This window comes from Mesoplodon densirostris, chromosome 15 (assembly GCF_025265405.1).
Source record: "Mesoplodon densirostris isolate mMesDen1 chromosome 15, mMesDen1 primary haplotype, whole genome shotgun sequence".
In the NCBI taxonomy this organism is placed as follows: domain Eukaryota; kingdom Metazoa; phylum Chordata; class Mammalia; order Artiodactyla; family Ziphiidae; genus Mesoplodon; species Mesoplodon densirostris.
The window spans coordinates 50234913-50251374 of NC_082675.1; the positions used below are offsets into that span (position 1 = coordinate 50234913).

A 16462-nucleotide genomic window follows, 5' to 3' on the forward strand; every position below is an offset into this window, starting at 1 on the left:
ATATGAGAATTAATGTGCTTTTTCCCCCAGACTTACCCTGCTTATTACAGGATATTATTATTATGCTCACATTCCTAACCTTTCCAGTTTGTGATCTTTAGACATATTTGACAGAGTGTATGTGAAAGAGCTATTTGGACTTAATAAGTTTTACACTGTAGATTTACAGTCAGTTTTATGACAGCCATCCAGAGCTCCAAATCCATCGTATAATAGTCTTTCATAGAGAACACAAAATTCTGGAATTTTCCTCTTTGTTTGACATCTTGAACCTTGCTGAGCCATTTGAATATCCTTTCCCACTGCTGAGCCCCCGACATGATGAAAGGTACCACAGCACTATTTCAGATGCATGGATATGAAATAATCCTGGAACTCTGCCAAAATCCTTCTGCCTTTTGAGTTGTAAAAACGATTCTGATGTTCAATGCAATATGCACTGCAAAATACACCAACAAAATGTGTTGTTTACATGTGAGGCTCTATGGATGGGTGAGAATGAAGGAAAAAGAGAAGAGTCACACGAAACCAAATGTTCTTCTCTTGGCGTTTTATTATGTATGTGCCTCCATCTTTAAAATGTACTTGGCTTGGTGATTTTTTTCTTAGCACATCTTAAATCCAACATGTCCACATTCTCTACTCACTAACATTTTGTGCTGGTGGGAAATACCTTGTTCCAAGATTCCTACATGTTGCTAAAAGGGAAGCTCTTTCCAAAGAATTTTCATGGTTTTAGATAAATTGAACATCCGTAATGTCACTCGTCTTCCTGTCAGATGTAGTTTGGATGAGTGGCAGGTGGGATTTCATGGGAGAGAGGGAGACATGTCAACAGATTTGGCCCCTTCCATTCTCCATTCTAGACAAACTCCTGGCAAACTCACCTGGCCCGGTGCTATGAAGAATTATTTTCCCGGATGTTTTGCTAACATTATGGGGAGCCCAAAGTGGTGCCAGGGCCAAATAAGGGATTTAGTTCTATGTGTTCACATGTTAACTTTAGTCTCCCCAAAACAAGAGTAATTATGTCTGTGATCCCTTCTAAATTCAACTCACATGACTGCACCATCTAATATTAAGGGCCATTAAGTTAACCTTTGTAGTTTTCCTCAAAACTTAGTATTGCTCAGTATAAAACTTAAGTGGTAAATCAGAACATTTCACTTGTGCATTCATTAATTTAACTAACATGTATTAAGAACTCACTATGTTCTAGGTGCTACGATAGACTGGGGATGATAGTTGAGTAAGACATGGACTCTGCCCTTAAAATGTGTTGTATTAAAATTAACTAGTTTTGACTCCTTCTCCCAAGTAGATGATGGGCAAATTTGGAGGGTAGGAGCCACGTCTTATTCATCTTTATATGCCCCACTTCTGAGGTATTGCTAATAAATATTTATTGAGTTAATAAATGTGTGTTCCATATGAACAAAATAATTCCCAGAGGAGAAACGTGTTATGACAGAGGCATGTTGTGGAAGACAGAGGAGGAAGCAACTCTCCCAGTGAATTTTTTTTTATTAGTTTCTGCTTTATAACAAAGTGAATCAGTCATACATATACATCTGTTCCCACATCCCTTCCCTCCTGCGTCTCCCTCCCTCCCACCCTCCCCATCCCACCCCTCCAGGCGGTCATAATCTCCCAGTGAATTAAGCCACCAAAGTGTGTGAGAAACCCAAGTGTGAGTGCTGGGCCTTTGCTTATCATAAATGCTTTCCGAATGCTTTGGTAAAATATGTTGGTAAGAGAAGAACTCCTGGTTTTAGTATTCTTAAATAGATAAATAATTCCTTGAGCCTGTTCAAAAAAGAATTGGTCAGGATTCATTCTCACTTTCAGGGACTTGATATTTGTCCTGGGGTTCTGTAATTTCAAACAGGGAACTCTCTTGGGAACTTGGAGAAATTTTATATTCTGTTTCTGTTGACCTGAAGCAAATAGACTACCAGTTATTTCTCCAGAAAGGGGAGAACAAAGGGTTTATTTGGGATCAACAAGGAATTGCTATTCGGGGTCTGCAACCCTGGAGAGTCCCCACAGGGCAAGGCAAGGGGAGCACTTTTATAGAGGAGGAAAGGAAGTTGGGAGGGCTGTAGTAAACAAAGAGTCCATGGCTTTTCATTGGCTGAGTCCTTGCCAGGAAAGGAGTCTTTCTTCTTCCGGTTGAGCTCTGTTATCATCGCAGGGCTTAGAGCTCCCCCTGCTGGCCTCCTGACTATTTAATTGACGTTTCTGTTTATTAAATTTTTACAGTTCCAACTTCAGCCTACCATCCCAGACCTATTAGTATATATTTGTTCTTTTTCCTTCTTGTCAAAAGTAGATTTTCCTTCCCAGACAACTTTTCCCTAAAAGTAGTATCTTAGTTAAAAGAAGTCAGTTTGTCTCTTTGTATAGCCATGGAAAAAGCCCAGCATAAAGCAGTTACTCATTTTCTGTGATGATGAGTCAAACTTTGAAGTAATGCATGTTTTTAAGACAGACACTCTACCAATTTCCATATATATATATTTAACCAAAGGGTAAGTGCTTTCCTTTTCCCATTTTCAATCAGGTATCCTGTAGGAAAATTTGAAATTTTTCAGAATGAGCAAACAAGGTATAAGGGGAAATAAACAATTCAAAGAAACATTGATTAGTGAAGCAATTTTAGTTTCTACCTTTGATAATTTGCTGGTTCTCTTAAATATCCTTTTAGGTGTTAATTAAATATCAAGATAACAATTTAATTAGGTATTTTTGATGTCGAGCTAGAACAGGAGAGTAAAATTTGCAAAGACAAAAGCTTCAGGATAATTGGATTAAAAAAATCTATTTCATGATGCAAAAAAACAAATAGTGACGGGGAAGTGAGTAAAATATGTATATGCCTTTTGTTCTCTCTCTACATTGAAAGAGAAAATATTAAAATAAGTAAAATTTTGTTTTACTTTAAAAGTAAAATTATTCTTTTAATAAAAATGATAGGCTGGTAGTAAACTTATTTTTAAAGCTTTTACTGTACCTTTTACACTAGCCGCTTTCATTCACAAATTAAAGCTTATGTGGTCATGTCATTGATCACTGATTCTAAGGCCCACTCTGGTCCTAAAAGTCAATGATTCTAATGGCTACACTGTATGCTGTATCCAGTATACACTGTACACTGCAGACAATACTCTCAAACACATTTGGCTCTGTTGCCACTTTCTTTTTTTTAATCTTTTTTTATTGAAGTATAGTTGATTTACAATGTTGTGTTAGTTTCTGGTGTACAGCAAAGTGATTCAGTTTTATATATATATTTCTTTTTCATATTCTTTTCCATATGTTTTATTACAAGATACTGAATATAGTTCCCTGTGCTATACAGTAGGTCCTTGTTGTTTATCTATTTTATATATAGTAGTTTGTATCTGCTAATCCCAAACCCCTGATGTACCCCTCCCCTTTGGTAACCCTAAGTTTGTTTTCTATGTCTGTGAGTCTGTTTCTGCTTTGTAAATAAGTTCCTTAGTATCATTTTTTTAGGTTCTCTTTCTGACTTACTTCACTTAGTATGATGATCTCTAGGTCCATCCATGTTGCTGGAAATGACATTATTTCATTCTTTTTTGTGACTGAGTAATATTCCATTGTATCTATGTACCATATCTTCTTTATCCATTCCTCTGTCAACAGACATTTATGTTGACTCCATGTCTTGGCTACTGTGAATAGTGCTGCTATGAACATTGGGGTGCATGTATCTTTTCAAATTAGAGTTTTTTCTGGATATATGTCCAGGAGTGGGATTGCTGGATCATATGGCATCTGTTGTTTCTTGAGGTGGCAATCTGAACTACACATGAAATTGAGGGTGTGTTGTGGCCGTAGCTTTTCATAAAAGCAAGACAAGTGTGTAGACTTTTTCTAGTGCTCCTCTTGGAGCACCATTTGCCCTGCAGCATTAGGGACAATCTACGTTTTTCATCCTCAGCACACTCTGGTGGGTCTACTTCCTGAACTGTGCCAACATTCCATATGTGCCATTTAACCACTTTACTCCTAGAGGCATTGCATGTACAGAACTCACTTTGGAACAATATGCCGCTTTCCTGCTCGTTTGCCCAAGACTCCTAGGAGCTTCCTGTTATCCACCCTCAAGAGCTTGACTTTTCACTTCTTAGATACTTAAGAGATTTCACTGACTGTTCATGAGTCAAACTGCCCCGACTAAGGAAGATTCCTAATGAGAATAGCTCTTCTGTTCTCCATTCGGGATGTACCACCTTCTCCCTAATTTTTGCTTCTGGTGTCAATGCCAATTCTTTTTTCACAACAAAATAGAGACCCTGATCCCAAGGTGACTTTGTTTAAGTAATGGTCTTTGGGGTGGAAACTTGTCAAAGACCTTGAGAAAATCTTTCTCTTTCCACCCCTTTTCTTCATCCTGTTATATCTACTGAAAATGTTCTTTAAAAAGATCCCTTTGTATTTAACTCTTTGGTGCCTCCATTCTCCATAGCCAAGTCCACCATCTCCACTCATTCATTCAACTCCTTAAAGGTTTATCCAGTGCCAGGGCTGAGCAAGGTCTGAACTCACCTGGTACTGGCGTGCTTCCCACGGTGTACATTCCTGCATACCCCTGAATCCTTCTTTGTGACAGGGGTCACATTTGCAATCTGACGTAGTAGCTTACATACCAATAAATTCCAGTGGCCTAATTTCACCCTTCAGTTCCTGCAAAACTCTCATTGAGCCGCCCTCCACTGGGTGATTTATCTAGATTTATTATGTCAATTTGGCAAAATAGCTCTGATACAACCACTCTTGGGTTTAATAGCAGTAATCTTGCATTTCCAGCAACAATACAGCACTGTCATCTCCCTAGGACCTTCTGCATTAAAAGCTAAGGTTTAAGAATTCACCCGTGAGCTATCATCATTTCATCCTCTGGAGAGCTCTCTGTCCCAACATCATCTGTGGTCTGTCCTCTTTCTTGAGTTAAATTGCCCTCTCTGAGTAACATTGACATATATATACTACCGAATGTAAAATGGATGGCTAGTGGGAAGCTGCTGCATAGAACAGGGAGATCAGCTCGATGCTTTGTGACCACCTAGAGGGATGGGATAGGAAGGGTGGGGGGGAGGCTCAAGAGGGAGGGGATATGGGGATATATGTATACATATAGCTGATTCACTTTGTTATACAGCAGAAACTGACATAACATTGTAAAGCAATTATACTCCCATAAAGATGTGGGAAAAAATATGGAAATTAATCCTGAAATTAACCTCAGACCATTTCAAAGCACTGGGTTTTACAGATCTTGAAGTACTCTAAAGTAAATGTTGAAAATGTAAACTGCATAAAAAATAAAAATAAATTGTTCTCTCTGACTCATTGAAAGAAACTTGCATTTGCTCTTGAGGTCTCACATATAATACTCTTCAATTTCTCTGCATTTTGAAGATTACTTTATCACTATACTCCTATTCTTCCACACTTTGTAGACTCTCCTGTTATTACTTGAGCCATGTTTCAGCTTAGGAAGAGAAGCTAATTACTTCCTAAAATAAAGTTATTGATACTTCCAGTTATCCGTGCAATTGGGAATGCAGGGGATATGGAATAATTTTGAATGAGGTGGTTTTTACAAAATCATTGCATTTTTATTACAGCTACCTGCCCTAAAATTAGTGAACCACTTAATCAAAATTCTAGGGCACCTATTATAATGATTAATAGTCATCAATTAATATAAGGAATTTATTGTTCACTAACGCTGTGTGAGACAAAGTGTGAGGCACTGGGAATTCAGCTAATTGAGAGGACATAATTTTTGCCCCCAAGGATCTCACAGTGTGAAGTCAAAATACATGCAGACACGTAAATAAACAAATCAAGGTCATTCAGTGATAGGTGAGTGACAGATGCCAAATAATAGGTAAAAGTAAAGGGAAGAGTGATTCCACATCAGGGGAAGAACTGTTTTCGGAGCAGAGTGAATGATGATATTGAGCTGAGACTCCATGAATGGGTGGGAGAGTCCTGAGCAGAGCATAGGGGGAAGGGCATTGACAGGGCACTGTGGTGTGGAGTGCAACAGAAATGGTAGCAGATGAGCCTAGAGAAAACAGATAAGGTTAGAACTATATCCTGCGGGCAAACGGAGGCAACAGGGTTTTAAATAATGAAGTACCATCATCCCTCGGTATCTGCAGGGGTTTGGTTCCAGGACCGCCTACTGATACCAAAACCTGGGAATGCTCAAGTCTCCTACAGACAACCCCTATATCCACCCACGGTTGCTTAAATCCACAGATGCAGAACCGCGAATACAGGGCTCTGACTGTAACATGGTCAGATCTGTGATATGAGTGTGCAAGCAGAGAGATCATTTAAGAAGTTATTACAGGGCTTCCCTGGTGGTGCATTGGTTAAGGGTCTGCCTGCCAATGCAGGGGACACAGGTTCAAGCCCTGGTCCGGGAGGATCCCACATGCCTTGGAGCAACTGAGCCCGTGTGCTACAGCTGCTGAGCCTGCACTCTGGAGCCTGCGAGCCACAACTACTGAGCCCACATGCCACAACTACTGAAGGCTGCACACCTGGAGCCCGTGCTCTGCAACAAGAGAAGCCACCGCAATGAGAAGCCTGCATACTGCACGGAAGAGTAGCCCCCGCTCGCTGCAACTAGAGAAAGCTCCCATGCAGCAACGAAGGCCCAACGCAGACAAAAATAAAATAAATAAATTTATTTTTTTGAAAAAGAAGTTATTACAGTGTTAAAGCAAGAGCTGATAGAAGCCATGGCAGTCGGAAGGGAAAGAAGGAAGTGAGTTTAATATACAGTGAAGTGGGTATATCTGAGTACCTCAAACATTTATTTGGGTGGTAGTGAATTAAGGAAGAGCAAAAAATCAAGGGTGACCTCTTGCCCAGAATTCATTTCTGGGTAACTAGGTACATGGTGATTCTGACAACCCGAAGAGGGACTGTAGGAGGAAGAGCAGGTTAGTAGTTAAGTTGGTCAGAGTATTATGAGATGGCTTTGAAAGATAATGAGTTCTACTTTGAATATACTTGGTTTGATGCAGGATATCCAAGTGAAGATTTCTAATATGTAATTATGTAAGTCTGGTGCTTAGGCTTAGAAATATAAACAGGAGAGTCACTAGCATATAAGACTGGGTCAGTTTTGCATTCTGGCTAGCTGCCTTCTAGGTACTATGCTAAGAATGACAGCAACAAAGATGAGTAACAAATGATTCCTCTCTGGAGTCTAGTAAGGAACAAAGACACAATAATTTATTATGTCTTATTCTTCTAATATGTCAGATATCTGAATCTTATTCATATAAATTAGTTATTCTATATACTAAACCCTTGTCAGTACAGACTCTACTTACCTTTCAGCTACATTATTATTTTAAATAACTCTTTTGATCATTCTTAAGAGTAGCAACCACCAAAGAAATGAATTACTAATATGATACACTGTCTGGTTCCAAGAATATAATAAGCAGTTTATTCCAGCTGGAAAAATCATTTAGCAGAAATATTCTACTTCTTATAGAATGCCTTTTATATCACATTTTGTGTAGGACAAGTTAGTTATACCTCTTGAATCAATGAAGATTTGGCTGCTCTCATGTCATTTAGGTAGGAGAACTATTCAAAAGAGCTCTTACTTTTGCTCCTTTAGAATACCAACTCCCTTTGAAAAGTAAATGTATCACTTTTAAGGACAGTTGGCTTGTGGGTAGGAAATGATTGTTGAAAAAAAAAGTGTGATGAAAAAGTCTCCATATTAACCCTAACCCTTTTAAAATTCAGAAATTACCTGACACACACAACTTAAGATTTTTCTGAAGCCTTGTTTCAATAAATTATAGAAACTGTGGCATCCTCATACATAAAATTATTTTATGAAACCCAAAATGAAAAGAATGTTCTGTAATTTTCATCCCCAGGTAAATAGCACATATTTCTTTGGCTACCAGTCTATGCTTTGAGCAAGAGGCATAGACAAAGAATAACTTAAAAGTTCTGCAATCTCTTGAAAAAAGGAAACATCGAATAGAAGAGTTTTTCAGAAACATGTGTTGAACTGTATTCATAACCTTTTTTAAAAGGGATATGTTCACATAATGCATGCAGCTCTGTTGTCCTATGGTTTCTACAGAACAGAAAATGTCAAACTGTGTGATTGGACGTTCTTCACATGACATCTCTTTTTTTCTATCATCACTAAACAGGGAAGGCCATGGTAAAATTTCAGTATTTGCTGTCAAAATGGCTTTAGCCACATTGTGTGGAGGAAAGATCATGGACAAATTAAGATGTAAGTTATTCTCTGCATCTCTGTTTGCTTACCCCTCCCGTATACCACGTTTTCCTCTACCCCATTCCTGCCAGGTCCCCCTGACCATTTGTGACTTTCCTCATTCTATGAGAGTTGTTTGAAATATAATCTTTGTTGATCCTTGGATTTTGTCATAGAAACGTTTTCATATTAGATTAATGTCAACGAAATGAATGTTTTCCTTCAACATATGGATTATTATTTTTTATAACCTGTTGAGGATCACCAGTTAGACTGTTCATGATACTAAAGTAAGATATACATTCTTTCACATTCATTGTACCGAAGAACTGCCTCACAGGCATAAGTCCATCACTGTAGGGAGATGAAGACCACGTTGGGCAACCTTCCATTTCTCGATCATCTCAAGCCAAAGTTCCAGGCACATCTCCTCATTCTTCTCCACCAATGCTGTTCAAATCATTGGGCACTCCAAAGTTTCCAAAGTAGACATTGCCAGGGTGTAGGCATAGGAATTATGTACAGAAACTATAAACTGAGAATTAACTGATGCCAATAAATACATGATAGCTAGAGTGTTGAGTGATTATGGGCCTTTTGTGTACATTTTGTCACTAAATGTAGTAGTTTTTTAACTGACAAAACAGTGAGAGTTTTCTGATTTGTTTGCGTGTTTTAGGTAAAGAAGCTGAGACATAGTTAATCACAGATGGTACCAGGAATTGAACCCTGACTTTTTCCCTGTACACCAGTGGTTTTTAAATTTTAGTATATATGGAGTCACCTGGAGGGCTTTTAAAAAAAAATGGATTTCTGGGTCTCATTTCCAGAATTTCTGATTCAGTAGGCCTAGAGTGGGTGTATAGCAGGCAAGAATTTTCATTTCTAACTAGTTTAAAATCATGTATGGGTGGCTGTTCTGAAGAAAAATTGCCATGTAACCCTCTCCCTTCCCCTAAGTATTATGAGTCTGAGTTATAATGCCATATGACAAAGAGCACTGTCATGGGAATTGGGAGTCCCAGGTTGCAGGCCCAGCTGTGTGACTAATTTGCTGATTATTCTGTGGAAGTCACTTCACTTCTTTAGGCCTCAACTTCCTTCTCCATCCTAAATTTGGGGATTTTGTTAGGTACCTGTAGGGTCCCTGCTGGCTGCAGGCCTCCATGACTCATGGCCTTTAGGCTCTTTTGTCACCTGCTGCCTGTCAGTTGCTGAATGTAATCTCTTGCTCTTGATGCACCAACAGAGGAAGAATAAAGAAAGATAATGGGGTCGGGGTGGGGGGGACCTTTATTCCTTTGGAATTTCCCCAGACATGTTCCAAGAAGAGTTATGTCATTGGAGCAGTAGATAAGGGGAACCCCACATAACCACACATCTTCCCTCACTCCCAGGAACTTCCTTTCATGGACCAGCCAAGCGCAGTCACGTTTCAGAGAAGCCCAAGCAGACCCTACAAGGTCCAGTTTAGTCTCTCTTCAGTTAGCCTGAAAGATGTAAAACTTTAAAGACATCTACCTCAGTACTTGATTGAGGATAACAGCTAAATTAGAAGGTGGCAGAAACAATGTCCTTTTAAAAAAAATAACTTAGAGTAATCCCTAAAGCATTTCCTTCAGGGTTAGGCTGGGAAGAGAAAGTGTAGCAAAATGAACCAGGGCAGAAGAAGAAACTCCTGAGGGCCTTGCCTACTGACCTCACGTCACCATTGGCCACTTATGCTGAGGACAGTAGGTAAAGGTTTTTTTCAAAGTCTTAAGAAACATTTCCAAATACTTATTCAATGTTAGATACCTGGAGAAAAGGGTCCCTTAATAAAATAAGTTTGAGGAAAACTGAGAAAACCAGTTTTCTGCACTTCAGAACTCCTCAGAACATTTCACTAACCAGGTTCATGCTGTGCCATCAAGGACCCAGGTGCTTTCCATCTTTCCACTCAGCTTTCCTCTGTGTCAGATTTTATCCTTCTCCTGAAGGTAAAAGGGGTTACAGCAATTTCAGGAGTCACACCCACTCCAGAGGCCCCCAGCCCTTACATCTCATGGCCAGGGTGGCATCACAGACCAATGACTACATCAACCACTGCTGACAAGAAAGGAATGCCCATGATGGTCAGGGAGTCTTCCAGTCATTCTCACCTCCTGGGCTGAGAAGGGCCCCTGTTTTCCCATAGCCCAGGAAGAAATTTGGGGCCAATAAAGCTGAAGGGAATGGTTGTTAGGTAAGCAACAAACAACATCAGCACAGTTACAAAATTCAAGATTTAACTAAGTGTTCGAGCAGATCTTTACCACTTGTCAAATCCCTCAAATTTTGCCCGCAAGTCTGGGATTTCAAAGCAAACAGTGTAACTGCTCCAGTGCTATTTTCTCACCCCATCCCATCATTCACTAAATACCCACGATCAGTGAGCAAAGCATGCATGCTTTCCAATGGCCAAAGTCAATCCTCTGCAGCTCAGTGAAAGAAGTCACAAATGCACGAGTCCCATTGGAAAGAAACTGTTCTCCAGTGTGTGGAAATAAGAGTCACAAATTCTGTAGAGTAACAGACTGTGTGATCACGACATTTCATGGTACCTTCTGGCAGAGCAGCAGACCTGAACGTGCCCCAGTTCTCTGAATGAGGAGTCACATATAGTTAATCCCAGAAAGGTAGTTTTAATGGTTTCCAGGTAAGTCAGTTGAAAGCAATTTGGCCAAAAACAATTTAGCTAAAAGCAGTTTGGTTGGAAGAACCTCTCCAAAATGTTAATCAGAAATGAGTATCCTTAGTCACCAATATTACAGTGATTCAATGAACAAGTTGAATTGTTCAAACAGAATGAACAATGTTCATTGGCTGAATGAACAAATATGGGCAAATCCACCCACAGACAGCCATGGTTGACTCTTTTTTTTTTACTTTTTTTTTTAATAGATCTTTATTGGAGTATAATTGCTTCACAATACTGTGTTAGTTTCTGTTGTACAAAAAAGTGAATCAGCCATATGCATACATATGTCCCCATATCCCCTCCCTCTTGAGCCTCCTTGCCACCCTCCCTATCCCACCCCTCTAGGTCGTCGCAAAGCACCGAGCTGATCTCCCTGTGCTATGCGGCTGCTTCCCACTAGCTATATCCTTCACATTTGGTAGTGTATATATGTCCATGCCACTCTCTCACTTCGTCCCAGCTTACCCATCCACAGCAAGCGTCATACTCAATGGTGAAAAACTGAAAGCATTTCCACTAAGATCAGGAACAAGACAAGGATGTCCACTCTCACAACTCTTAGTCAACATAGTTTTGAAAGTCCTAGCCGCAGCAATTAGAAGAAAAAGAAATAAAAGGAATACAAATTTGAAAAGAAGTAAAACTGTCACTGTTTGCAGATGACATGATACTATACATAGAAAATCCTAAAGATGCCACCAGGAAACTACTAGAACTAATCAGTGAATTTGGTAAGGTTGCAGGATACAAAATTAATGCACAGAAATCTCTGGCATTCCTATACATCAACAATGAAAAATCAGAAAGAGAAATTAAGAAAACACTCCCATTTACCATGGTTGACTTTTGGTAAGTGGAATTGTGGGTTTTCTTTAGTCTTCTTTTGCTGGCTTGCATTTAATCATAAAACAGGTGGAGTAATTATTTTATAATAAGCATTGCTTTTATAATAAGAAAAATAAAATGAAAGGATATGGAATGTCTTGGGATTTCCCTTCTTTAAATTCTAATTCACTTGAAACCAATATGCCAACTGCGCTTGTTTGGCAGTTTTTCTATTTTTGTGCATAGGAATGAAAGAGCTTTAGTTCATTCCAACTAGCCCCTTCATGTTGGAGAACACAGGGCAAGAATAGTTAGCTGAAAATAATTTAGAAATTTTAAAAAGCAAAAAAGTAGAAACAGAAGAAATTTTAAAGCTGAGTTTTAAAAGCTGCTTTAAATGCATTAAAAGGGACAACAACCCCCATGTTGCATCCCAATTTCCAGTACTCAGGTCCACCAGGAACCAATATGCAGGGTGTTCATCAGGTACCCCAGGCAGCAGAGAGTGTGAGGGCACTCCCTGCAGGCATGGGACATAACTACCTATACATAAACAGACATAATATAATATATTCTGTTTCTGTCCAACTGGTTTTGGTCTGATTATAGGCTGTTAAGGATCTTAAGGAATTCTGAATCCAGTGCAATAAGCCTGGAAAGTCAGGAGCTAATCTAAAGCTTCTGGAGAGGGCTTGTTTATAGCAAACACCTTGTATTTCCAGAGTTTCTATTACTGAACAGGTTGTTCGGCCTCCAAGCTTACCTCCAGGGTAATATTTCTAACTTGCTGGCCTGCCTTTCATTCTTCAGTACCTCCTTCATTACCGATTGTTCTTTATACTTGGCCTAGAAGTCCCCTTTGTAAGGAAATCTTCCCTCACTCACTCCTCCCTCTAGGAACCCTCTCTCTGAGCCCCTACTGCACCCTGTACACCCTACCGCTCCTGTACTCACACCACCTTGTCACCGTACATGATGTCGTGTCATCCAGGATGCAAGCACATCTCTGTCATCCCCAATAGACTGGGACCTCCCAGAGGGCAAGAACTATGTCCTGATTTTTCTGTATAACCATTGCTTAGCACAATTTCATGTTTATTAGGTGCCAAGTTAATTTTAATTGAATAAATCAATGAATGTAAGTTCTTCTGAAGTATCATTGTAAGGTGCTGCAGGAAACACAAAGGTAATTTAGACTATGATTTGGAACCTTATAGAACAGTCCTATCAGGGAGGCAAAGTCTAAACATACAAGGTAAATGGCAGAAAAGTGTGATATAAAATTAATAATAAAAACAGATAACATTTCTGTACCATATACTAGGTGCCAAGTATGCATCTGTATGCTTTTCATCTAGTAACTAGCTTAATCCTTGAAACAGCCCTCTATATTATATAGATACACATATATTTCATGTTATAAGCATATTACATATATATGTGTGTATATATATATGTGTATATATATAAGTGTGTGTGTGTATATATATATAATATATATATATATATTAAAAAAACAGAGGGCCCAAGATTAAGGTACAAACACATATCATGTTGAGAGCTTCCTCAGAGTCCCCTCATTTCTTTTTAAAAACCTGAGTGGTCATTAACAGCCACTTCCCTTTAATCCCAGGGACTTAGCCCTAGTTTGGCTATTGCTTAGTAGAACTTTATCAGTACAAATGAATTTAGTATTAGCTTCAAGTTTGTGAAAGGTCACTGTTGGTACCCCTTCTGCTTTTACTCAAGTTAGAGATGTTGTTTAAATTATTTCAGTGGGAGATTTGAAAAGCCTAAGCTACTTTTCAAAATGTGCCCTGGCCTAGAAAATCCAAATCTAGAAGTTCATCAGGATGGCCAAATTATAGTTAACCACCTGGTCCCCAAACAAACGACATGGCAGCTTTAATGAGAAAGTACACTTACTTCTTCAAGGTTTCTTTTTCCTCCTTTTGATTGGAATTCTTGAGTTTCTATATTTGGAATTATACAAGAGTTTTGTTTTTGGTTTTTTGGGTTTTCTTTTTGCTGCTGGCAACTTCTTAGTTATAATGAAACATGAGAGATGAAATTCACTAAGTAAACAATATTGTAAAAGTGAATGAGAACAACATTAATTTTTGTTGCTCATGTAGAATTTCTGTAGCTTCGTAACTGATTAACTATTTCAAACACAATAGAAACCCTTTGTAAGTAGACTATTTAAAGAAAATGAGAGCCAATTCACATCCTCAAAACATAATCCAATAAAAGCCTACAATATGCTTAACATCTGGCTTCGGTGTAAAACAATGCCCCCAGATTACATTTTGACCTTGAAAAATTAAGTCCAAAATGAGCAGAGGTAGCATATTGACTTTACAACAGTTTATCCCAGCAGCTGTGCTGGCCTAGTTACAATCTAGCATGGTGACAAACCATATAATAGCCAACTCTTTCCTTCCAATAGTGATCTCCACAGAGGAATTATAGAGTACCTTGGGAAATTATGCCAGTAATATTCATTAAGTGCCCACAGTGGCAGAAACTGAAGAAAAGAGGTTCAGTGAAGCCAGTGGCTCTGCTGAGAATAATCTGGAACCCTGACTTTACCTCACTGATCATCGGCAAGGCCAGGCTTCCTCTTGACTGCATGAGGCAAAAGACCCTTCCCCATAAATCAATTGCCTTCCACCCAGAACACTATGATTTATAGGAAGTTTTCTGCTTCTGTGGGAAGTTAATCAAGTGTTTTCATTGCGTCCTTATCCCCATTATGTCTTTCATTTTTCAATATCTTAAACCCAAACCCAAACGTTTTAGTGACAATATAGACAGGTAAATAGCTAGCTTGCTAGATACACACACACCCTAACATTGTCGTAATATTTTCATTGTGTATTTCAAAAGAGGTCAGCATATTTCTCACATGTACAAAAATTCCTCCCGTTGAGTTATATATGAGTTGATAATTGATTGCAAATGAAAAATGTGATGTTCTCTGTCTTATCAAAATATGCTAATTTTATCCAAATTACTAGTTAATGCTGTATGCCAGAATCATCTACAGAAAAACACCAGAAAAAACACCATGCCAGGAATATCTCAGCATAAAACTAGCTTTCATATTATTCTTTCATAATAAATTATATATTTAGTTTCTGCCACATTTTTTGTTATTTGCAGTGTATATGTTGAACTAAAACAGTGGGGAATCTTTATGTGATGAATAAATATCTTTCCTTTTCTATCCATCAGATATTTTCTCAATGATTTCTGACTCCAGTGGGGTGATGGTTTATGGACGATACGATCAGTTCCTGCGGGAAGTTCTCAAACTACCCACAGCAGTGTTTGAAGGGCCTTCATTTGGTTACACAGAACAGTCGGCTAGATCCTGTTTCTCTCAACAGGTAGGAGAAAACTTGTTTAAGGAAGTATCTCTCAGTGGCTGCTGTCCTGTGTGTCACTCCAAGCCACTACTTCTTCATGGTAACTTGTAGTGTATCTTCCAGCTTCTGACAAATGACTTCTGAGTCAGTAACTGAACTCAACACATTTGGATGTTAATAATAGGTGGTGTTTCCTGACCATGAACCAGGCATCATGCTAAATTCTTTATTTGCATTGTCTAATTTAACCCCTACAACAACGTTATACCCTCGGAAACATTATTACCACCACACTATCAAAAGGGTTGAATTGTTACTCAGCCTCACATGAAACACGAGCTGACCCGGCACCGAGCTTCACCAACGTTTAGTAAAGGAGACAGAAAGGAATCACAGCACATGCCCCATGCCATCTGGGAGGCCCTAAATCTTCCACTACATTGGGGCTCAGAGCAACATGTTTTAACTGGGGGTGGTACAAGTCAGCCAAGGGAAGCAGCTTGGTTTGGGGGACTCTCCGTGTTTATATCTCTCCAGTCATGTGGAAAATCTACATGTCTAGAACTATTCTTCAGCACAGCATAGTGGAGATTTAGAAATCCATAAACTGAAGATTTGTTTACAATTTTTAAAAATCCGAACTAACCAAGTATGTTCTCTAAAAAGATCCCTTAAATAAGAAATCAGTGCTTAGTAGCCACTGAAAAGCTGCATTTATCTCCAGCTAGTAAACCTCATCTGTCTATCTATCTGTCTGTTTACTTGGTGATCTAAGAGGTCAAAGGTGGTGCCTCGGGCATCCCTGTAGGGCATGGATTTATATAGAATTATAAATGTATCCATACACTCAGTAAGAGAAGGGATGGCTTGATACTTTAAGTATCAAACTCTACTCCCACTGCGGGGGGGGGGGGGGGCAGAAGGATGGGGTCTCACCCAGGAAGGCTTTCTGACATTTCCCACACCCTCATCCCCAGGCTGGCTTAGATACCTGGCCTCTGTCCCCAGCTAAAGCATACTCCTCTTTGGAGTTCCCTTTCCCTTTCGAGTTGGTGACCTCAGAATGGATCCATTCACCTAAGCCTCCTTCTATACAACTTCTTCACCCAGAACTTCTCATCAATCACCAAGTCCTACTGATTTCACCTTCTAGAATTTTCTCAGATCTCTCTCCTCATCATCCTCGATTGCCTGGCCTATTGTATTAAACCCCAAACTGATCTCTCTGCCCCTGGATTTACT

The 16462-nt window shown here is 39.2% G+C and overlaps 1 protein-coding gene across 1 annotated transcript in view; it reads left to right on the forward strand.

Annotated features, from left to right (window-relative positions):
- The window catches only part of DTNA (dystrobrevin alpha), a 209294-nt gene that overhangs the window by 128532 nt on the left and 64300 nt on the right, over nucleotides 1-16462 (forward strand). Inside the window, exons 5-6 of the mRNA XM_060119629.1 lie at nucleotides 8238-8323; nucleotides 15087-15241. Of these exons, the coding sequence (XP_059975612.1) occupies nucleotides 8238-8323; nucleotides 15087-15241 (241 nt within the window). The remainder of the gene's footprint in view (nucleotides 1-8237; nucleotides 8324-15086; nucleotides 15242-16462) is intronic.